Source organism: Ursus americanus, chromosome 6, assembly GCF_024610735.1.
Source record: "Ursus americanus isolate L20-20 chromosome 6, mUrsAme1.1.p, whole genome shotgun sequence".
Classification (NCBI taxonomy): domain Eukaryota; kingdom Metazoa; phylum Chordata; class Mammalia; order Carnivora; family Ursidae; genus Ursus; species Ursus americanus.
In genome coordinates, this window is record NC_142132.1 from 34,120,552 (window position 1) to 34,145,932 (window position 25,381).

Consider the following 25,381-nt stretch of genomic DNA (forward strand, 5'->3'; position numbering starts at 1 on the left):
ATTCATTGCTAGCATTCTAGTTATTCTTTTTTTGCAGCGAACTACAAGCACAAAGTGGTTTTCGTATTCTAGTCCCTCTCCTTTTTTTCTAGATGGGGATCTGAAAAAAAGAATTCTGAAAGAAAAAGTCCCACAGTTATAAAAATAACAGAACTGGCTTTAACTTTTTATGTCTGTTTTTAAGTCGCAGACACAAAAGTTTACAAACTAAATTCCCTTTTTACTTATTATTATTCACCCTTTTTACTATTATTCACAAGATGCTGCAAGTCCTAGGATTAGACAAGAATTATATTTAGTTGTCTAGTCAGAAATGGGATTTTGCATTCCCTATCTAGAGAGTATACCTTTTATAAGTCTCGATGTTCTCTCTCTTTTTTTTAAAGCTAAGCTAAAGCTTTTTGTTTTAAAATGGTTTTGTTTTACATGTGTGTGGATAGTAATCTACATTCACTTGGTCTAGTGAAAATGTTCCCCCATCCACACTTCCTGTAAGTGTAGCTGGTTTCTAGATAGCTAAACAATCCATGTTGGCATCTTAGCATTTTACTCTATACAAGCCCTTCAGGTTGGAATCCATGTAATCTAAACAAAAAGAATTAACATCTGCAGCTTTTATCCATGTGCATAGAATTGGGTTTCTTTGCAACACACTGAGCTTTGTGGACTGGTGTGTGCCTTGGAATAGAAGACTGTTTTTTAAAGGAATTCATTTTGACTCTTCTAGGTAGTCTTGAATCGAATACAATGCGGTTCACTTGAACAATAAACATTTATTGAGCATCCCCGTGTTACTGGCCCAGAGCAAGTTCATGTCCATGCCAAACTGAATGAACATCCCACTGTCGTGTTAAACAGGTCATCATCTACAGAGTCAGAGATTTCAGAAGCAAAGAAGACAAGAAATGTATTAATAGAATGCTAACTCAGAAGTACTTGGATACTAAATTATATTCTTCAACACAGTGATTCTCAGATTTGGTTTTTAAATACTTCAGGGCATTTTTTATTACTTCTAGAGGGTATTGTGGTTATGGAATTCTGAAAAGTCTTTCAGATACTGTATATAGCGTGATCCTGGACTAGACATGGTTCAATAGTACTCAACAGGTGAGCTTTTTAGGTGTCCAGATTGATTTTCACCTCACTGTAGGCCAAAAACTGTCCTTTAACATGTTACAGTGACTAAAATGTTATCACTCAAGAATTATTCCTTTGAATCTTGGGAGGCTTTTTCTTTTTGATATCTTCCCATTGTAGACAGGGAGTATTATCACTAATAAATTATTCTACCAAACAGAAACACACAAACCCTTCTAAAGAAACAAGGCAACCTGTTTTAAGCAGTATTGCCCTGGCTGAATTTAAGTTGGTGCTTCCAGTCTTTTTGACAAGCCTTCCTTTTTAAAATTCAGGTTGGGGAAAAAAAATCATAGGCCTAAAAAAATTAACCAGAAAATGGGAAAATATCAATGGAAAATCTAGATGTTTACCCAAGGTTAGATTGCCTGATTATTGGTTGCTCTAGGTTAAATAATACACATTCCTGTTGTCTCTTGTCCATCCCTTCCATTGCTGGTCAGTGACAGTGGCAAGTCAAGGATGGTTCGCCTTGAGTCTCTCGGTGTTTCTCGGGTCTTGTTCTCCTTCCACTCCCCACCTCTTCCCACCACCATCCTAGGAAATACTCTAGGTAGACTCACCATGCCATCATGTGGCTAAAGTTTACATATTCTTCAGAGAGTCAGTACCAGAAAAGGGGTAGTCTGTCTGGTTCTCTACTTGCTACCACCTGCAGGTACAACAGCTTGTCGCCACTCTTTATTCAAGTAATGTAAACAGCATGTCTTCCTGAATCTCAATACAGAAATAGCCCTGTTGTATTTCCCTGGGGGATTAGGACCTCTCTAGAATGTATCTCTTTGCTCTGAGAGGAAATGAATGCCAGTCTTGGGGATTATAAAGAGGCCACCGGGAAAAGGTGGAGAATGAAGCGTCTGGTCCCTGTATGCTCCCCCAGGTTATAAACATGAGTGTTCTGACCCCAGCTTAGACTCTGACCCCAAGAGGCTTAGATATCTAATCTGAGGACTGCCTCAGTGATCAAGCTTTGGGTTCCATCCACTTCCAGCTTTAATCATGCTTGGAAAAGCCTCAGACTTCCTCTTTAATTAGGGACACGTGAGCTGTTCTACTTCATGACTTCCTTCTGACAGTTTATCAGCCAGGTCCTGCAGAACAGATCAGTTCTGAGAGATAGCTCATCTGAGTCCCTGGAGCCTACATTTGCTTGTCATCTTTGGATCTCCTGCCTTTCCTATTGCTCTGATAATTCTTTCCCGTCTGTTAGTCCCCTACTAATATTCTGTGATAGATCCTGAAATTTCCTTCTTTGCCTTTTTCCCCCCACTGACTATTATGAGGATGGCTTTTCTGGGAGGAACACAAAACAATAAAAAAAAACTTTTGAGGTAAATATTCAGTGACATACGGTGTACATTTAGAGAACATCCTGAATTTTTCTTAGAGCATTTATTTCAGACATTCTGGGGCGCCCAGGTGGCCCAGTTGGTTAAGTGACTGCCTTGGGCTCAGGTCATGATCCTGGAGTTCCAGGTTTGAGTCCTGCGTTGGTCTCCCTGCTCAGCCGGGAGTCTGCTTCTCCCTCTGACCCTCCCCCTCTCATGCTCTCTCTCTCTCTCATTCTCTCTCTCTCAAATAAATAAAATATTTAAAAAATAATATTTCAGATATTCTGTACAAACATTCTGGTAGTTCATAAGTATTAGTGATCACATCCTGATTTGTGACTTAGGAAATAGGAGGATCGTAACCATATCCTTTTGTTGTTGTTGTTCTATAAATGGTAGCAGGCAGAAATCATACCAGATTTCTCAGTAGTAGAAGTTTTCTCTTCACCAAGTCCCAAGTTCAGTATGAGTTGTCCCAGATAAACTCCAGATTTGGCACACTGACTTGATTAACTGGATTGCTTTTAGGGTTAAGGATTTTTTAATGCTAGTACATGCTTGTGTTCTCTCTCACCCTGAAAAGCTAACACTCACCCACAACTGATATCAAACTTTGCCATATCATTGGCAGGTTGAGTAACTTTAGCATAAAGCCAAAGTAAGTCTGGGACGAATTGGTGCTTATGGAGCAGAAACCAAGCCAAGTTAATATTAAGCAAAGATTTATGAGTAGACAGAAAAACACCCCCTGGGCAAAACTAAACATTTGAGCACCACTCTGTGCTGAGCCGTGTGTTTAGAGCTCTCATGTATGTTTAATCGTCATGATAACCTTATGAGATTGTAAGTGGTAGACTTTTCATTTTAGTGATAAGGAAGCAGAGTTCAAAGGGGGTGATTGGCCAAGGCCACAATAAGTAAAAATGCCAAGATTGAAACTCCGATTTCCAGACTTCAAGTATGGATATTCTTTGCACAGAAGGAAGCTTCTTTATCAAGCTGAGATCTGAGATGTTGTCTCAGTAACAGTATTAACAGTCAACTTGGTACCAATCTGATTTAATCAAGTTAAACACTTAATCTCTCTGGCTTAGTTTGTTGTTCATACCACTTGTTTGAAAATATTCTTAACTTCCCAATATTTGGTGCAGAATGGAAGTTTATGAGCACATTTCCTCTACTTAAGGTGTGTGAACTGCCTTGTGAACCAATTTGGCAATTGTGGAAAACCTAGACAGTCCAGCTTCTAGTTGAATTGTGCTTTCTTTCCGAAGTCCAGACCTCTTCGTCCTCCTGAGGTGCCTTATACTTTCCCGTCTGCTTTGTTCTTATTTCCAAAGGGAAGAAAATGTGGCTTCTAGATTCACAATTTGGAATCTGGAAAGATGAATGTGTTGATATTTCCCTTGGGAGTTCTCATTCCTGCTCTACCCCATTTGATTCTCATAGTGTCTCAAATTTAGACACTACCTATGGCTGCCTTTGAAATACAATTAAATGATAGGAACAGAATCCCAGTGTAGTACCCAGTGTAGTCATCATGATTTTCTCTCTGGTGAGCTAAAGTCCCTTTCAGATCTCTGTGAAGATTCAGAAGCAAATCCAAGGAACCATAATTGGGGTTTAGATTCAATTTCAGAGGCATAGTCCCCACAACCCAGAGGAATTTATAGATTTCTATATGCTACACAGAACTGCAGTAGTCTTGTTTCCCTCTCCAGCTGTGGCACAGGGAAGCTCATCACAAGAGCCAATATGTAGATTAGAGTCATAGTAGTGTTGCTGTTCCCATTCATGAGAAGACTTGAGTTGTCTTAGGAGCACAGAGCATCTCACCCAAAGTACAAAATGCCATTGGCTACCAGACCTGCTCGTTTCCACCCCTGTGGTGACCAGACAGATCCTGTGAACACTGTCTGGATAGGAAGGAAAAAATACAAAGTGGTCCAAAAACTCCTGACCTCCACATGGCCTCTGGCTATGCCTGCTGTCACTTCCAACTGTCTGAATTCCAGCCTCCACCTGTATGCCCTGCTCCTGGGAGCTGCACTGTCCCCATCTTCTACAGAGGATAGTTTAGAATGAGGATTCACTGTCAGAGGCTTAGTAAAGGTAGTTTGACTACGTTTTCTGAATAAGACACATCCTTGATCAAAGGCTCACATTTCATGAGGAGGGTTGAGACCACAAGATATACATAAGTCCATGAAGGTTTTAGTTTACTTCTGCCAGATCCTTACTGCCTTTCTTCTGTTTTTCTCTCCTTCTCCCAAGTAGTCAAAGTGGGTGGCCCTCCTCATGGCTCAGTTTCACCCACATCAGAGGAAGGGAATCTATGTGGGACTTTCCTGTATTAACTGGTGATATTCACTTTAAAGAATCCTTTAAAACCTGGTCTCTAAAACTAGTTGTACATTTTGACATCTGTAGGTGAAGTTTTATGTTCTATATACAAAAGTGTTTCAGATTAGAAATTTTTAGGACTTAAGGAAGGCTTATCCTGTGTTTCTGTTAGTCACCTATGTTGTGGATGAATTAAATTAGTCTCTCTCTCTTTTTTTTCAATGCTGTTTTTACCAAACATGGCTACTTTTCTCAATAATTAGAAACTCTGTTTAGTACTTAAATAACACCACTCTCGTGTTAGAGCCCAGCGTGAGGCTAGCCTGCAGGAAGTGTGCTTTTAGTGAAGATTTGCTGATTGAATAAAGGACCAAATATAAACAGCAGTTGTTTGACTATTACTTACTTTTCTTCAAGGGTGATCACAGTATTAGACCTTCTGTAGTTAAAACATGGATTAGGGTAGAAAGAGAGATGGGAAATCTTAATACTCTTTCCCAAAACAACTCTTTAGTCACCTTGGTTTCCTCTAGCTTCTCAACAAATTGCTCTTCACACGAGTGAGATTTCATTAGCTCAAATGTCTGCAGACTTTTTGGTGGCCAAGAAAATGACTGTATATAGGGTTGTAAGTGGAAATGATTTATTTATAATTTGCTTTCATAAAAGCATAAATGAGTGAGGGTTTGCTTCCTATCAGAAGTACTTAACTGCCAGCAACATCAGTCATGACCTAATCTTTGGCATGTGAAGATGATTTTCTAATAGCCAGATCCACGAAGTAATAGAGGGTTTGTGCTATGGAAGGCACCTTCTCTGACATCCAAGGATCCCTAAAATTCCTTTGGAGACCACTATGCTGTAGAAGAACCTGGGGTTTTAGTAACTTTGTGGTTAACTCTCCTCCTTAACTGGAGCTTCAAGCTTGCAGGTGATATACCTTCTTTCTAAATCAGATGCAATCCTGAGTCCTTTCTAGGTGTGGAAGACAAGTGCCATTCAGCCCCTTGCCAGCATTCTTCCCCTGGCTGTTCACCAGGCTGGTGGAGTGTTTACTCTCTTATTCCAGTCCATGAGAAGCTTGGTCTTTGGAAAATTGGTGTTTAATTTCCAGTTCCTGAGGTTGCTTATTTTAGTAAGTCCATTGACTAATAAGGGAAATTCATTAATGACTACATTTAATTATTTCTACCTTCAATGTGTTGGTCTCTGCTACTGGAATACTATTAGCCATGGGAGGAAGTCCTCAAGCCATCGGAAGTTGTTGGGCTGAAGTATGAGGACTCACTGAACTCTGATATTCAGGGTATGTGCGTGACTCTTATTGCATAATCTGAATGAATGTGATTCCTGGATCCTGCCCCAAGACTGCAATCAGAGTCCACTTGGGCTGTAATCAGCAATGTCCTTTGGTTGATATGACTCAGAAATTCTGATCATAATGGGATAATTGGGATAGCTTTCTGCTGTTCTATCTTCAGTAGTACCTATTGTAGGGCTCAGTTATTGCCAGCTTATTTTCTTACCTTCTGAACATTCCAGAATCTGTTGGTTGCAGATCATTCTTCTTCTTAAAAACAGGCGCTTAGGAAATAGTCACCAATATTAGGCCATCTGGTATGGAGAGAAATTTTGGAGAAGTTAAGTAGAAAGACATCCTTTCTGTCATAGCAACACAGCTTTTCTTACCGGCTCTGCAGCTTCCTGCTGCAGGAACCAGTACTATTTGGCTTTCCTTCTGTTTGTAGAAATCTGGTGGGGTTCTTACACCATTCAACCCTTCAACTCTTGTATCTGCTACAAAATTCCTCCTCTACCCCACTGGCTTGTGCTGCTTTCCTTCTCCCCAAATACTAATTCCCACGGAGATCTGTTGTGTGATGTGACGGTCTTTGCACACTGGCTGTGACCCAGGTCATCATCCACCTACCCTCTTCTCCTTTCTAAATACCATATGTAGGTGTTTGAGGGAAATGGGTTCTTTGGTCATTCCCCAGGGGTAGGGCTAAGTCTTCTGGACTTAAGTCATATGAGTAGCCTGAAAGAAATGGTCATACGTGGAGGAAGTGACATCCAGTATCAAGTAAACAATTACCTTCAGGCAGTTTGGATCCAGGTAAGTAACTGCTCCCTGTCTCTCCTTGACACCTTTATGGTGAGGGTAATTCTAGGATATCAGACCTTTGGAATGTTCCAATTTCCAAATGCCTTCTGTATAGGTGTTTTGTAAATATACCAATATAAAGGTCTATGTAGAAGAAATGTGGCAAAGAGTGCAGACCAGACCTCTGGATTTATAGCAGAGTACAGGATGGGTATGTTTTTACTGCCTTCATAGCAGCTTAGTGTTTCCTGGTACATTGTAAGTGCTCAATAAATGTTCATTGCTGCTATTATCATTACTAGTATTATTATTTAGAATTCAGTGTGAGAGGCTAGTGTGGAGATTTCTCAGTTGGGATAGAATATACTAAAAAATACATATTTTTCATTGTAGAGATTTATCTTAAGGTTATAAATATATTGCCTCTAGTTAAAATGAGCAGTTAATTCTTTCTATAGCTTAATCTTAATATAGCAGTGTGACTGTAGTAATTGCTTTTTGTCTTAGAGGTCAGTAAATAGGGCTATTTATAATTAACTTGTTAGGGCATTGTTTGAAATGCTTTGCCTACCCAGGGCCCACTCCAGTGGACTAAACAGTTAGAAATTAGAACAGGAAGATTGCTGATAGATCCTTTTATACTGTTGCTAAAGTTCCGATTATGTAAATTTGTGTGTGTACTGTGTAAATTCTAATTTTTTTTTCATTTTATTTTTAAATATGAGGAGCTCCCCTACTTGAGTTGTAAGACTGATGTGGACACTCTTCATGATACCTAACATGGGTTTTCCTTTTCTTAATTATACTGCATGATCTTTAAATAGTTCTTTCTTCCCCTGGGCAAAAGTACCTTCTAAACATTTATACCGAATTGTGTTTATTTTCTTGCAGTTGAATTGGCAATGATCATGGACCGTTTGTACGGTGGCGTCTGCTATGCTGGCATCGATACGGACCCAGAGCTGAAGTACCCCAAAGGTGCTGGCCGTGTGGCGTTCTCCAATCAGCAGAGTTACATTGCAGCCATCAGCGCTCGCTTTGTGCAGCTCCAACACAACGACATTGACAAACGGGTGAGCAACCACTCGGGGTATGATTGCTATGGGAAAGAAATGAAGTTTATTTTCTGGGCCCCCAAGGAGAAAAGCACCTCGTGATCATAAGTGAGCAGCTCTACCTTACATGCTATCAGTCCCGGAGTCCCTCTAGACCGCCTGAAAAAGAGAGTACCCACGGTATTTCAGGCGTTAATGAACCTTCTGCCTCACCCATCCCCAGGGTGATGTTACACTTATGAAAATAACCCTGCAGAATTTAGCATACCCAACTGGTGCTGTTTAAAAGATGATGCCAACAGCGTATTAACAAAGGTCGCAAGCTGGTGACCTGTTTGACCCATGTGGTGCTCTTAAAACAAGTAAGTTTGGACTCACATTTAATGTTAATGTTCAGGAGTATACATAAAATTTTGAAATTCTGATTTCTCTTAAAATTGCAAGATCGCACATGATAGCAATCATTGGAGCCAAATAACTGCTGTCTGTTTCAGTTCCCTCCAATTCCCTGTAGTCCTCCAGTTCCCTTTCGTCCCATTCTTTAAACACACACACACACACACACACACACACATGCATATACATTACCTGCCCTCTTCTGCTCCATGGTGTTGCCTGCCTGGCCACCAGAGGCATTCTGATTTGCTGCCTCTAATCTAAAGAGGGGACACATGACAGAGTTGTAGGGAATTGGTGCGCTCTATTGATTTTGTGGACAGACATAGGTCTAAATCCCTAAAATCCCAGCTCTGCCACTCTTTGGAAGTTTGGGGAAATAGAAGGTGGTAGGAGGAGATAATCTGAGACTATATTAATGGATTAATAGAGCAAGTAGGAGAATAGATCAGGTATTGAACACCTACCTCCCTTTGCAATTGTACAGTGGCTGTTAACACTTCCAGCAAAGGATATTCTTGGGGCATACATTGGACAGGAATAAATAAAGTAGGAAATATGTTCTTTTTTTTTTTTTTTTAAGATTTAGTTATTTGAGAGAGAGAGTGAGGGAGAGAGAGAGAGTCTTAAGCAGACTCCACACTGAGCGCACAGCCTGACACAGGGCTCAGTCTCAGGACCCTGAGATTGCGACCTGAGCCAAAACCAAGAGTCGGACGCTTACCGGCCAGGCACCCCAAATACGTTCTATTTTGAAGTTTCACCTATACTCTCTATGGTCGACTTTGACTAATTTTGTGTAGCGACTTAAGTTTCTTAGAAGGTGAAAGTTTCAGTTGGTGGTGAATTCTTAAATATTCAGCAAGTTATGTTTTTATTAAGACATATATCTGATCAAGTTTCAAAAGCCAGTGCCTAAAATAAACAGTTGCTACATTACCGGGCTCCTTATAAGTAAGTAGTGGTGGTTTGTTTGTTTTTTAATTAAAATAAACAAAATAATTCTTTTTTCAGAATTTTGAAACACTCTCTGAATTAGGGGAGACTCAGAGGTGTGATAAAGACTCAGCTCCATTCCTAGCTTTCAAGCACCCAGAGCATCGAGCTTCCCCTTTTGTAGCAGTAATCCCCCTACAGACTGTAAGCTCCACAGAGATAGGCACGGGGTCTGTCTCCTTCTCTGCTTCCTTCCCAGTGCTTACCCATTGCTTGATGTATACCGTAGAAGGTGCTCGATAAACCTTTGTTGAACTGACAAATGGTTATACTTAGAGGAGTTTCTTTACTGCTGCTGGTGCCAGTGGACTTTCTTGTCCCTGTGCTTTTGTGAGTCTGAAACACCAGATTTTAGACACCAAACATTTAGACTGCGATGGCACTCACCACTGGTGATCCCAGGTCATAAACTTAACCTGAAGAGCCTTAGATTCTCATCTTTGTGCTTTCTGAAGCCAGAAGTAGTGACTGGACAGGAGGTGGTACTAGGGAGATAGAGAAGGCTCCATTTCCCCATGCTTCTATCTTCCCTTTGCCCCCAGGCTAACAACCTCCTGGCCTATTCCTTAATGGAGGGAAGTACACTTGCCCCAGGGAATATGGCGATTTTTGAGCACCTTTTAAAATCACAGGAAATTCAGATGCTATTTGTTTTGTTGCCCACCCCTACTCCTTCCCCTGCTATACTCAGGTCCTCAGTATTTCTTCCCACAAGAGTTAGACCTAGGTAAAAAAGAGAAAGGTGGCTTTGCTTTTGTGAGCATGATCATAGGCCACACTTATGAAAATGTATTTGGAACATCAAACTTCTGAGGACTCGAGAAAGTCATTGACAATTTTCTGCCTACTGCATTTGGGTCAGCTGTCTGTCGTTCCACCTTGTAGAGTAGTCCTTGATAAACATGTAGAGTAGCAGCCAGGTGCAGTGGAAAGAATATGGAGTTTAGAGCTAGAATAGATTTCAGTGCTTTTAAATCTCTGCTGCGCGAGTCCACGGTGACCCCAAGTCAGTTAATGCCGGGAGCCTTGGGTCCTCATCTGTAACTCCCTCCCGGGGATGGTCTGAAGAGTAAATGCGATTTGAGGATTGAACAGCCAGAGCTATACGACCTTTGGATAGATGTTTAGTAACTAGCACTTGATGGTTCACAGTATTTGTCTTGCTACAAATGCACTTAATACTGACGTCGTTAATATTATGTAGCTTGAATTTTATCAGTTGTTCGCTGAAGATGTAGTGAACAGACAGATGGTTAGTGAAAAGAGCACTGGTCACACGGCTGGGTCTACAACTGGTCCTGTTCCCTGTGGGCTTTGTGACTTTGGGTAGGCCACTTGCATGCTGAGCTTCCATGTGTAATGAAGGCAGGAGGAATAGCCCTGTGGGAAACCTGGAAGAGGAAGCAATATATACAACTACACATATGTAGATACATATGTATATAAGTAATTATATATTATATCTTATATATATATAAAGCAATAATGGTGTCTGGAAGGGACCTGTCCATTCTGCAATGCCCTGAGGTGAGAATCGTCTAAGGGAGAGAATTAGAAATCATTACAAGTGGCACAGTCCCTCCTCTCCTCTGCCTCCCAGCTCCATCTTCGTGCTCTTTGTTTTCCCTGCCCAATATGGAGACCACTTTCTTCATTACAAGAGATAAAAGCCAGCTTCCATCCTGAAATAGGTTCCTTTTTCACTGTTCTTCTGTGAACATTACATTCCCTTCCCGCAAATTGTTACTCTGTCCTCTTGTTTTCTTCTTAATTTGAATGTAGCCAGCAATACCTTATTTTTTTTGACTCTGGCATTTTTTTTGACTCTGGCATTTTGACTCTGGCATGTTAACTGCACCCTTCTTAGATGCTTTTTAAAATTCATCCCTAGTTTTAATTTTGTTTATCTTTCTCCTAAAGCTTAAGTTTGAGCTTTCCAGAGATCCCCAATTATATATAATCACATCAGTATTTCCTTAGGTAATGCTCTATTTCTTGGGCACTCTGTTCTTGATTGTCTACAGAGAATTTCTATTAGGCACAACCTTCTTTCCTGAATAACCCTCTAGGTTTTTAGCAATAGTCTCATAGCTAAGGTTTTGGAACTTGTCCTAAAAGTCAGGAGCAGATATCTTCCTGTACCCATAATCCCTTTCCCTTACTATTGCAAATTCCAAGATGCTACAGTCCTACTCTCCTTCCTTCTTATGTTAGCCTACAGTTGCCTTTAAACCAAGACCTTGACTGTTTTAAACAGCATCAACCTTTGTTACCCTTCTGGTCAAAGGAACTTCCTTTGTTGTCTGCATCATTATGAATGCAGATACAGTGCAATCAGATAGCAATTTATGGGGCACTTCCTTGCTTTTGCAGCCCCATATGGAGAGTAGAAGAGGGCCACCTGCAGAGCAGCAATGCCAGGAACCCGGAAGTTCTAGGACTCTTAGAGGTGTGTGCTCTCAGCTTGCACCTTTCCTAGGTAAACTGTGGGAGGTACATGAAGAAGAATTTGGTGTATTTCTTTTACCTCTTTTGTATGGAACCAGCTTTTCTCGAAAAACACATCTCTTTTGAGAATTTAAATGTTTATGTATTTATTATTGTTGTTGTTATTGCTGCTCCTTGGCTGAGTGTTTAGATGGAGTGGTCCATGTTCAGTTAGCCACCGTATAGTACACATCATTAGTTTTTGATGTAGTGTTCAGTAATTCATTAGTTGCAAATAATACCCAGTGCTCATCACCACGTGTGCCCTCCTTAATACCCATCACCCGGCAGAGTGGTCTACAGAGAAAATACAACCTTTATAGATTCGATTTCTTCTCATAGACTTAGAGACGTTTTGGTTTGCCTATGAATATAAAATAAAATATGTCAATATGCAACATCTGGGGGAAGTGTCAGTCCTATAGCTTCGGGACTTTCATATCTCTGCTGTCCTGTCACTCATCATTACTGCCATCTTCTTTAAGGAAGAGATGGCATCTTTATTTTTTGTTTTGGTAACAGCATTATTTAGATATAATTCACATACCATACAAATCACCAATTTAAGTGTACAGGTCAACAGTTTTTAGCATATTTACATAGTTGTGCAGCCATCACCACAGTAGAATTTAGAACATAGGAAGAGGTATTGTAATGTACGGCCTTCAAGCCTGCGGTAGGAGGACCAACGGAACAGTAACCCCAGGGGGGGACGGAGTGGGGGCACTGCACTTATCCTACTTAGTTATTAGAGGGAGGGGATCCTCCTTACTTAACCTGTACTCTTTGAAGTCACAGGAACAAGGTAGCCCAGGCTGCAGGGACAAGCTTCTGACGCTATAACTGTAATTAGAGTCCCCCAAGAATATGTGTGTTGCCGGAGTTGGCTGATAAAGCCACACCACAGACTTCTTGCGGTGGTCTGGCTAGCGATGGGAGGACTCACAGAGGTGGAAGGGGCTTCTGATGGTACTTCCTGACAGAGCTGCTAGGATCTTGATTCTGCCAATGTGCCCAGAGGTCTGAATGGGGTGCTTGGCACATGGGTGGTGCTCAGTAACTGTATAGAGTAGATCAGGCTGATGTGTGGGAGAACAAGGACCAGAAGCGAGCATGGAAGGCTCTCAAGTATCCTGGAGTAAGTCACTCTCATCTATCACCTGGATATCTAGAGGAGGCTCCTCACTGGTCTCCCCAGTTCAGCTTAGCCAATTCCAGTACATTCTTTACATAAAAACTTGAGTGACTTTTTAAAATCATAATGTCCTCCTTTAAACCTTTTGGTTATGTCCTACTGCCATTAGGATAAAGGTCAGAATCCTTCATTAATACTGCCTACATGACCCTTCATGCACTACACACTTCTTTTGCCTGAGCTCTCTCTTCCTCATCTTGAGCCAGTCACAACTGGCCTTTTTCTCTCTTTTTCAGGGTCGTTGTACATACTGTTTCTTCTGCCTGCCTAATACCTACTTTTCCTTTAGGTCTCAGCGTAATTATAATATTTTTAGGAATCCTGTCTTCAGCGGAGCTTACATGTCTGTTACAGATCATTGTCATAAAGCATCTACCATTCCTTTGTGGCCTTAAATACCTCTGTAATGAAATATTGCTTCATTTAATGTCCATCTACTCTGTTAGACTATACAATCCATGAGGGCAGTGACTGTCTTTCATGTTAGCTACTGTATACTTAATACTTGACACATAGTGGACACATTAATTATTTGTTTTTAGATGAATAAATGAGTGTCGACTGAGAGGTAGCTCAGATGGGAAGCCCTTAGATAGCAACCTTTGGCATAACCAGCTGCCCACCAAAGGGCACTTTGCACAGCTTTCCTTTTCTACTTCATTAAGAACACTCACTTGTGGGGGTACCTGGGTGGCTCAGTCGGTTAAGCGTCTGCCTTTGGCTCGGGTCATGATCCCAGGGTCCTGGGTTCAAGCCCTGCATGGGGCTCCCTGCTCAGCGTGGGGGGCCTGCTTCTCCCTCTCCCTCTGCCTGCTGCTCCCCTGCTTGTGCTGTCCCTCTCTCTGTCAAATAAATAGATAAAATCTAAAAAAGAAGAACACTCACTTGTGTGGGGCACCTGGGTGGCTCAATCGGTTAAGCTTCCAACTCCTGATTTTGGCTCAGGTCATGATCTCAGGGTCATGGGAATGAGCTCCACATCGGGTTCCATGCTCAGCGGGAGTCTGCTTGAGATCATCTCCCTCTGCCCCTCCCCCTGCTCCCTTGCTCGCACACACATGCATGCTCTTTCTTGCTCTCTCTCAAATAAGTAAATCTTTAAAAAAAAAACACTCATTTATGTAATAAATTTAGAATGTCAAAAAATGTTCTTTGACATTAAAGCTGGACTTACTAACTTTAGACATGACGTGGTCCAACCTCCTTTATTTTGCAACAAGTGAGACTCTAGGAGAGGTTTGGAGACTGTCAAGAAACCTGTCAATTCAGGGCAGAGCTGCCTTTGCTCATGGGACTCCCTCCCAGAACCTTGGGCTCACCCAGGGTCCAGTGTCTCTTCAACCCACTTCTTTCATGAAGTCCTTTTTCCACAGACCTTATATTTGGGATGTCTGAGTTAGATTACAGGTCCTTTGTGGGTTTTATATATGTTTCAGTAGTTCATATAACTTCCCAGGTGAACATATTCTACAGAGAGCAGAGCACATCTGGGGTTTGTTATCAAGCGTTTCTGATATGTCTGTAGGTCATTTTTAACATTAGCCAAATGAGCTGGAAAATTTTCTGTGTCTTTTTGCAGTTGCTTTGCTTTGGATTTTCACTTTTATGTTGTCTTCATATGAAACCTTTTACAAGTGAGTGCGAACCAGTGCAGCTCCACTGGATTATAGCATTTGATTGAAATGTTTGGCATTTTAAGTGCTATAATGACCCTTGTTATGAAACATAATTATTATAAATGACACAAGTGGTGGGGAAAATAAAAAAATTAAAAAATGTTTTAAATGATACCTACAACTTATGCTTGTTTTTACTTCCAAGGAAACATTATTAGCATCTTGAAATAAATACTTTAAAGGTTACATAAGGCATATGTTAATGGCAAATATTCACCAGTTATCAGCCAATTGGTAATTTGTCCCTGTGTTGACAATATTAAGGTTGTGTGATGCCCAGCACAGCAGTTCTTGGTGTCTTTCATGTAAGCTACTGAACACTTAATTCTTGACACGTAGTGGACACACATTAATTATTTGTGTTTAGATGAATAAATGAGTGAGTTGCCTCATTTATCTTCTGCCTTGGCACGCAGGAGACATGTGATATGTTCTCCTGGGTAACAGGTTCCCTAGAACACTAATAGGGTGTGGCATTTCTGGGGCATGGCCATCAGTATCTTAGAGGGGGTACACCCCATGCCCACCCGTGTCCTGGCTACACAGAGAGCTATGGTGATAGCGAAAAAGTGTTCTGTTCTGGCTTGGGAATTGTGAGATCTGAGTCAACACTCCTAGCTCTTCCCCCAGGAATGGTGTGACCTTGGACAATTTACCACCTTTTAGAGGCTTGATTTTATTGATGTTATTGATTTCATTTTCCAGTAGTCGTAAGAAGCCCAGTCTGTCTTACAGTTTGTGGTGCTGATAAACGATGACAGATGAAGGAGCGCTTTGGAAGGTGATTTGGCTGTGTAGATACTGATTTGTATTATTGCCGAGCCCGGTATTTAAATTGGGCAGTTGCCTAATCATGCATCCAAGGCCAATTTGTTGACTCTCTTTTTTTTTTCCTTTAAAGCACCTACTTAGTTCTGCTAAGGATCTTTAATATAGAGAATGAAATAGTTGAAGTTCACACACACACACACACACACACACACACACAATTAACACAGCTGCTAATCTGCCGACACGCGGGTTGGGTGTTAGTCAAGACACACACAGAGACTCCTAAGTCCCTTTTATAGATGTAAACACCTAAATGCATTTTCCATGTAAATGGCTGAAGAAAGAAAGAAGTCCTGTCCAGAAAGAAGTATTTTTACCAGTATCTTTTCTCTGATAATGAAAAGATTTTGAACCTGAAGTTGAATAGAAGGTTAGGATTAAATTTTGCTTATAATCCGTGAATAGTGTTTCTGTGAAAAACTGAAACAGTTTAAAGTATTTAAGTACACTAAGGGCAAAAGAGGGCACCTGTACTCATTCTGTCTGTTTTAATGGTATTTTTAGAAGTGATGCCAAATGAACACTTAGGACGTGAAAGCCCTGCTAAATTCCGTTTTCTTTATAACTCAAGGCTAGGTCACTCACATATGAAAGATTTTTGTAGTGTGAAAAATGAGATCATTAGAAAAAAGGTAATCTTTTTACATGGCCATTTTCTACCCTTTTGTCTACTCTGTGTGGTCCTAAGAAAATTCATAAAGATTGAATCAGTTAAATCTCCTTTAGTCTAACAAAAGCATATTTGATTGATATGAACAATTTCTTTATAAAAATCTGAGGGGTTCCCCCCACACACAGCTATTGTTTACCACAACTTGGTCATATTGTCTCCTAGCAATTTTTTAAAAGTTTTTTTTATTTATTTTGGAGAGAGAGCATGGGAGAGGGGCAGAAGGAGAGAGGGAGACTCTCAAGCAAACTCCAAGCTGAGCATGGAGCCCAATGGGGAGGCTCAATCGCATGACCCTGAGATCATGACCTGAGCTGAAATCAAGAGTCAGCCACTTAACCGACTGAGCCACCCAGGTGCCCCTTCCTAGAAATTTGTAAGTTAGATGTTTATAACTTGAAATGCATCATGCAGCAGACGTTGGTTAAAGTCTGCCAACTCAGCCAACAGAGACCTTTTTACTACTAGAAAGGATAATAGGCTGTAATCAGCCAATCTGGAGTTTGGTCCTCACTAAACCACTTACTGTATAACTTGACGGAAGAATACATAGGGGTGTGGGTGTCTGGGTGTGTGTATGTGTGTGTTAATGAAAGCAATTTTAGAAACTTAAAGCACTCTGTCAGTATACAGGGGTACTGAGAATACATTGATTTACATGAAACCATGACTAATATTTGAACTCTTCTGTAAGATACTCATTAGACAATCTAATTAGAATTTCACAAGATAAAAGGGGTTAAATATGTCAGGCAGGACAGGGGTACGTTGGTTGGTTATCTCAGTTTTTGAAACAGGAGAAGGAGCTCTCAGTAGGCAGGTCCGGCCTGCCTTGCAATCTGTCCCTAAAATTAGTTCCTCTAAACCACCATTTCCTAAATTGTTTTCTGTAAAACATGAGTCCCTTTTGATTTTAATATCTATTTTATTTTTTTTAAGTCTTTTTCTGAGTCAGATGAGTTTGGAAATGCTTTCTTGAAGAAAGTTAAATAGACAGGTTTATTCTAAGACTTCTTAGAATCTTTTATATACCAGTCTTCATTGTGAAGACCCAAGAAGGAAACAATATGCAGTTTTTCATAAATTTTTTGATCACGGAACTCTTCTGAAGTTTATCATCTCTTGGAAATAATGTTCTAGGAAAGCCAGTTGAGAAAATACTATGTTTTCAGCTGCTTCTTCATGCTCAAATTCAGAAGTTTAATATGTATGTAGTGGTGGTTTGGAGTTTTGTTGTTGTTTCAAATTTTTATTTAAATTGTAGGTAACATGTAGTGTAATATTGGTTTCAGGAGTAGAATTTAGTGATTCATCACTTACATACAACACCCGTTGCTCATCACAAGTGCCCTCCTTAATCCCCATCACCAGTTAAGCCCATCCCCTTCCTCCTCCCTTCCAGCAACTCTCGGTTTGTTCCCTATTGTTTAGAGTCTCTTACAGCTTGTTTCCCTCCCTCCTTTTTTTCTTTTCCCCCTTCCCATATGTTCCTCTGTTTTGTTTCTTAAATTTCGCATATGAGTCAAGTCATATGGTATTTGTCTTTCTCTGACTGACTTATTTCACTTTGTGTAATACCCTCTAGTTCCATCCACGTCACTACAAATGGCAAGATTTCATTTTTTTTTTAAGATTTTATGTATTTATTTGACAGAGAGAGACAGCGAGAGAGGGAACACAAGCAAGGGGAGTGTGAGAGGGAGAAGCAGGCTTCCTGCTGAGCAGGGAGCCCAATGTGGACCTCGATCCCAGGACCCTGGGATCTGACCTGAGCCGAAGGCAGACGCTTAATGGCTGAGCCATCCAGGCACCCCAAGATTTCATTCTTTTTCATGGCTGAATAATGTTCCATTGTGTGTATCTGCCATATCTTCTTTATCCATTCATCAGTGGACGGACATTTGGGCTCTTTCCATAGTCTGGCTATTGTTGATGGTGCTGCTATAAGCATTGTATGTTGATATAACACATTTTCTTTATCCATTAATTGATCTGTGGACACTTAGGTTGCTTCCACATCTTGACTATTGTGAATAATGCTGCAGGGAACGTGGGCCTGATTTCAATTCTTTTGACTAAATAGCCAGAAATGGGGTTGCTGGGCATATATTTTCTGTCTACAGAGATTTGGGGTGAGGCAGGGGAAGAACTACTGCTTGGCCAGAGCTGGTGGTGGGACGTTGAAGCTGTGTTTGATAATTCCCTGTAGTATTTATAGTCCTTTGTCTTTTGATTACTTGAGATTATCTAGTGTCTCTCTCTGACATAACAGTCTCTATCTATATTAGAAGGGAAATCAGTGGTTTTGAAATCAATATGCCTTTGACAAATAACGTTCCCTTGACTATTTTGTTTTAGCTGAACGTAGAGGACCAGAGAGACTGCCTTTCGGTTAGCTAATTTGGGGCTTTCTGATACTTTTATTTAAGGAACATTGTGATAGTGAAGCCATAGCGCATAATATTTGCTTTGAATAGCATACTTTAAAATAACCCATTTTTGATTTAATGAGATGTTATCCATTGCACCTTCCTTTGCAAGTACTTCAAGTACTTCACATATTTAATCTTTTTTTCTCTCTTACCTGGAAACATGTGGGGCCTGAATTTTAGCTACAGACTATCAAAGGCTTTATATTTTTAGCCTGCATGAAGATTAATACGACCCAGTAACCATACGAACAGAAATGCCGATGATACTACACGTTGTCCTCAGCCACAGCTGGAATATATATGATGACTCAATAGCAAAAGATGGGCAGGTCCTGATGGCTCGTTCTCGGACTAGTTCTGCCTCAGCCTTAGCCTGCGGCTCCGACAGCCCAGCCTTTATTCTGCCGCTGCCTTTGGCCCCTGCCGGATCTGGCTTGAAAACTTCCCAGCTGTAGCTAGAGCTATGTTTGATTTGACCCTTTGAGAGGAAGCAGCACCCAGAAGTGAGTTCATATGTCATCTGAACTAATCCTTCCTGGGCTTGTTTTGAAGCTCTGGGTATCTCAGAGCCTTTGACTAGAAATAGTTTTTAAATGGAGTTTGGGTCATCTAAAGAAAGCTATCCCTCTTCTCCAAAGAGCATGGAACCTTTTTGTCTTGTCTCTCCTTCCTAGTCTTGGACCTTGATCGCTCCTGTCCTGTTATCTCTTTTTATGTCTTCTCTCTTGGAATTGGGATAATTTTTAATTTGAAGACTCTTTAGAATGATTAAATGTTGTTCTTTCCTGCTTATATTTGAGCAATGAGGCTGCTTGTGAGAATACTAATGGGGAAAGTATCACCCCCATTTTTCTAAGTAGTTATCTCAGTAGGACATTCAAGTTCTTTAACCCCAGAAGTCCGATAGTATTAGTCAATTAGCAGTTTGTTGGTGAGTGCTGATTCTCACTTGGAAGAGCTGGTGCACAGCTCTCATGGGGTAGGAGAAACTGAGGCCTGAAGACCATGACATAGCCGGTGAATGGATAGAGCCAGGGCGCTCTGCACTTCTGCGTTCTGGGAGGGTGGTGATGCCTTGGCAGTTATGCATTTCACAGATCTTTAATGAATTTTCTTACCCTATGTTCTCCACGTGATACACTCTTCTGCTACTAGAACACATCCTCACCCCCAGACCCATTCCCAAGCAGCGCTGAACAAGACCAGACTAGGGGGTGAATCTATGGATTGCACGGGATACTGTCAGCTGGCCCTTCTTTGTTTCATGAAACAGAGCACTCACAGATCTCTCCGCACTCCAGAAACATATGGCAAAGGTGGCAACATAAGCACTCATAAGCACACTCAGAATTGTGGGAAAGGCACAAGGACGATTTTAAAACCTTCCTTCCCCTCACACTTGAGAATATGAAAAATAGTAAGTCCCATCCTTTGAAAGGTAAAAAGAAAATTCAAACCATTTATTTCTTTAAATCTACCCCAGATTGCTTCTAAAATTAATAACTGTGAATTTGCTATATCTGGAAGGTTGTGGATAACTTTGTTGCTAAGGAAAAGCCATTTTCACATCACTGCTTTAATTTCCTAGGCATCTGTCATCTGTTTTCTAAACAGCAGGATTCCAGCTCATGGTCTGTTGAAACACTAAAAATTTATGTCAATACAATCTTTGTATTGCCTGCTGGTAGAGGACCTGCGTTAGCAACTGTAAAGACACCATGTTCGGTGGGAATGTTAATGAGGTTACTGTGATTTTTAGGCATGGGTAGATGTACTCTGTGACACATGCCAGGGAGATTAGGAGCACATCATGTTTTAAAGCTTTAGTACACCAAATAAAATGGTTTTTCCAGGGAGTATGTTATTCCCGATGATAAAAAATGGCCTACCTGACTTCTGAGCAAGCCTTTTCATCTATCCCTATTAAATTATACCTCTTGGCCTCTTTCTCCAATTTGTCCGCTCTGACCCCATTATCTAAAATCTTTGCTTCTACTCAACTTCCAGCCCACTGTGAGCGTGCCTTACCTGCCTTGGGGTGGCTGGGTATCTGGCAGACTTAATTTGGTGGTTCCTGTCACCATGGGGCAGACTACAGCAGGGACCATTCTTTAGTTGTCCTTAATAGGACATTTAGAACATCACTCAAACTGAGCTTTTACCTTGACTAATGCCCCTCTTCTCTTTTCTACAACCTTTCAGGCCCAAGGAGAGGGAATTCTGGATCTGTGAATAGTTTATATTCTCCCCGCTGCCCCCAAGAGCTGTTTGGTCATTGCTTTATTTTATTGGGAGGTCATTTTGTTGACTGATATCAAAAAAACTGCGTAAAGAAATATTTTCTGTAGCTTATTAGATACAAAACAGTGTCAGCATTGAGAACAGTTCGTTCAGGTATGGCTTTCTCTTTGTTTATATCATTCTAAATATATTATTCCCTTTATCCAGCTTACAGCTGCTTATCCTCATTCAGCCCTTCTTATCCTTAATGGGTATCATGGTTCATCAAGAAGTTCCACGTATTTGTCAGCATCCTTGGGCGTGGCCATCTCCTTTAGGTGTGTTGTGTGACTCCAGTGTCCCTCTGTAGGAAGTTTTCATCTCCTGTACCTGCAGATCCCTTTAAAGCAGAAGGTCTATTTCATGATATGACTGGCTTTGCATAGCATTGTAATATTTGGACTTTAATAATGGAAGTGTCGATCAGTAATATGATCCCAATGGGTTGGTGTCTCCATGTGTTACAGTTTATTGGTAACAGAGAAACCCTCATTTTTATTTTAATAGCTACATGTCTGTGTATTGGGAAAAACAGAATCTGGATAGTCAAGTAAAACATCATGTAATAGTAGATAGCATTAAGGTACAGCAAAAATTACAAATGGTTTGGGAGTGCCTTTAAGAAACCCTCACAGGAGCCTGGGTGGCTCCGATGGTTAGACGTCTGACTCTTTTTTTTTTTTTTTTTTTTTAAGATTTTATTTATTTACTTGACAGAGAGACAGCCAGCGAGAGAGGGAACACAAGCAGGGGGAGTGGAGAGGAAGAAACAGGCTCCCAGCAGAGGAGGGAGCCCAATGCGGGGCTCGATCCCAGGACCCTGGGATCACGTCCTGAGCTGAAGGCAGATGCTTAACGACCGAGCCACCCAGGCGCCCCTAGACGTCTGACTCTTGATTTTGGCTCAGGTCATGATCGAGCCTCACGGCTGGCTCTGTGCTTGGCAGGGAGTCTGCTTGAAGATTTCTCTTCCTCTCCCTCTGTCCCTCCCCTCTCTCTCTTCTCTCTCTCTCTCTCAAATCTTTAAAAAAGTTAATAAAATAAAATGGTTAATTTTTTATGACTTTAACCTCAATTAAGAAAAATTGATTTCAGGGGCGCCTGGGTGGCTCAATCAGTTGAGTGTCTGCCTTCAGCTCAGGTCATGATCCCAGGGATTGAGCCCTGTGTCAGGCTGTCTGTTCAGCTGGAAGTCTACTTCTCCCTCTGTCCCTCCCCTTCCCCCTGCTCCTTCGCTCTCTCTCTCAAATAAATAAATAAAATCTTAAAAAAAATAATCGAAGCTCTTAAAAGAAACAGAGGAAAGAAAAATTCATATAACCACAATACCTTGTTTATACCTGAACAAAAGTAACCTTTTTAAAATATATATTACCAGACTGTCTCCTTTGTGCTAGACTTAAATCTCCTTACGTGCTCTTTTTATATTTGTATGTATTATAAATGGCTATTGTCTTTCTCCTCCAGCAGCTTTCTTTTGCTGAATGTGCATTCTGTTTGTTCAGACTCTGATCTAGGCTTATTGAGGCGCAGATCTGGTTTCTGGAGCACCCTGAGTATAGGGATCTGTGTGGTGGTAGAAGCAATGTGGTCTTCAGCTCATGGACTGGAGGTGGAAAAGCAGTTCCCTGAATGTCCTGTGTCTACCAGTAGTCCTCTAGCTTCAGGACAGAGGGGGTTCATTCCACCATTTGGACTCCTTCTTGGCTTTCAGATGCAAGGAGATCAGGCCAAGTTGATACACTCTCATAAGCCAATAGCTCCACTCCCCCAGGAGTCCACAGTCTCTGAAGACCACCTCTGGACCACCCGCTGTCCTGTCTTGCTCCAGGACTTTGTCATCAAATTGCTTGAAACTCAGGAGAGATGCTGACCAAGGAACTACTATAGACAGGAAATGCCAGAGGAGCAATATGGAGTAATAAGCTCAAAGGAGGAAGGAATAGACCCCTTGGGGACTGAAATAGTTAAGGAAGGCTAGGCCTGTCGTTCATATTTGACGAGGTTGCCATTCAATGGGTAAAGAGCAGTTCTCTTCAACAAATGGTGCTGGGGTAACTGGATATCCACATTCAAACTAATGAATGAATGAAGTTGGACACCTGCCTCACACTATATACAACATTAATTAAAAATCAACCTAAATACAGGAGCTAAAACCATGAAACTCTTAGAAGAAAACAGGTAAATCTTTATGACCTTGGATTTGGCAGTGGATTCTTAGACATGACACCAAAAGGAGGAGCAACAAAAGAAAAAATAGATAAATTGGACTTCATCAAAATTAAACTTTTGTGCATCAAAGGACCTTGTCAACAAAGTAAAACAATTTAGAAACTATTTGCAAATCATATGTCTGATGAAAGTGTCTAGTATCTAACATATGTAAAGAGCTCTCACAACTCAACAACAAAAAGACAATACAATTTAAAAATGGGCAGGGGATTGTTCACTTCAAGAATGGTAATAGCCATTTATAATACAGATAAGAAAAGAGCAATGAAGGAGATTCAAGTGTAGCACAGAGAGACCTTTTGGTGATTTTTTTAAAGGTTACTTATGTTTAGGGATAAAAATGATAATATAATAGAATATAGTTAGTTATGTGGGTTTTTCCCCCTCTAGTATTTTTAAGAGTTTAAATTAATTTTTTAATTGAGGTTAAAGTCATAAAAAATTAGCCATTTGAAGTGAACAATCCAGACCACTTAATACATTCATATTAAATAGACCTTTTTCCAGAGATCTACACCAGCAAGCACATGAAAAATGCTCAGTGTCATTAGTTAGTAAAGAAATGAAAATCAAGCCACAGTGAAATACCTCTTCACACCTACTAGGATGGTGAGTCACAGAATAGAAAACAAGTGTTAATGAGTAGAGAAACTGGAACCCTGTGACTTTGCTGGTGGGAGTGTAAAATGGTACAGCCTCTATGGAAAATGATTTGGCAGTCCCTCAAAGAGTTAAACACAGAATTGCTATATGCCCAGCAGTTCTTCTTCTAGGTATATCCTCAAAAGAATTGAAAACCGGTTTTCAAGCAAATATATGTATATACATGTTCATAGCACCATTCACAATAGCCAAAAGGTGGAAACCACCCAGTGTCCCTCAATGAGCAAATGGATAGACAGAATGTGTGTGTGTGTGTATCTGTCTGTCTGTCTCTCTCTCTCTCACACACACACACAGGAATATTATTCAGTCATAAAAAGGAATGAAATCCTGCTGCAAGATACAGCACGGATTGAACACTGTATGATGACGATAAGTGAAAGAAATCAGACACAGAAGGTCACCATACTATGTGATGCCGTTCCTATAGAGTAGCTAAATCCCTAGGGACAGAAGGTGGGCTGGCCGTTGACGGGGGTTGGGGAGGGATCACTGCTGAGTAGGTACCGGGTCTTGGGGGATGAAACTGTTTGGGGACCAGATAGAGGTGGTGGTTGTCGAGCGCTGTGAATGTATTAAATGGCACTGAATGGTCACTTTAAAATTGTTAATTTTATGTTAAAAAGAAAAGAAAGACCTGGCCTCATTGGGTACATAAAATTGAGTGGGCTGAGCATTGAAGGTGAGAAGAAAGTATAAGTAAAGGTGGGGGCCAGGTAGAGTGTGAGTTGAGACTTTTTTGAAGCCCATTTACTAACTTGTCAGGTTGAGGAGGGGGAAATTGGGGGAAGGGAACCAGAGCCCTTTTCCCCTGGGTAAAGAACCGATACAGGTCTTCTCAGGCGGGTCTTCCAAGCCAGAGTATCTGGCTGGCTGACAGTCCTGTGGACTGGAGTCGTGGCTAGAGACAGAACTCGGAGGAGGCCAGCAGAGGGGCCTTCCAAAGGGGAGGGGCACCAGGAAAGTAGAGTGTCTGATCCTAGGTAGGCCCCCTTGCGGGGGGGCTGTCCGCCCTGCTGCCCCTCTCCTGTACCCTGCCTCGTGCCCTGCTAGACCCTCCCGGCTGCACCCAGAGGCAGCTTGAATGGCCAGGCAGTTAGCCCCTGTCAGAAAGCCCTGGGTCCTCATCTCTATAGCCACAGTGGTCACTTTCCCCCAGAATGGCTCTGGAGGGCTGCGTGGGAAGGGGCCCTATCACAGACTTGCCACCTTCTTGCTAATTTCTAACATTCGAGATGAAAATATGAACGATGTCCCTTTTCTGAGGTTCTAGGAAGGGGACATGAGGAAAACTCTGGTAACTCTATTCTTCCTTGCTTTTGGTTTCCACATATACAGCATTGCTTCATTTCAGTTATGAAATGCCTCCTGAAGGGCTGTGAAGAAAATCTCTCCTCTAGTGAAGCTTCCAGTTATGGGGGGAGATTAAGGCAATAAAGTCCAAAAAATAAGAAAGTCTCAATGATTATAGTAGCTTAGCATTTCACTAGTCCCCTCGGCTTTCCCATTTAGTCCTCTGGACACGGCGCTTAGTTGATAGACTTTTG

At 41.2% G+C, this 25,381-nt stretch overlaps 1 protein-coding gene across 9 annotated transcripts in view; it reads left to right on the forward strand.

The window, feature by feature from the left end:
• The window catches only part of CPEB3 (cytoplasmic polyadenylation element binding protein 3), a 180,060-nt gene that overhangs the window by 148,360 nt on the left and 6,319 nt on the right, over positions 1-25,381 (forward strand). For 8 of the 9 annotated variants that reach the window (XM_045809952.2, XM_087862907.1, XM_045809951.2 and 5 more), the window contains one exon: positions 7,810-7,991. In XM_045809952.2, the coding sequence (XP_045665908.1) occupies positions 7,810-7,991 (182 nt within the window). Of the gene's footprint in view, positions 1-7,809; positions 7,992-25,381 lie in introns of those variants that run through there. The other variant, XM_087862908.1, reaches the window with a different exon arrangement.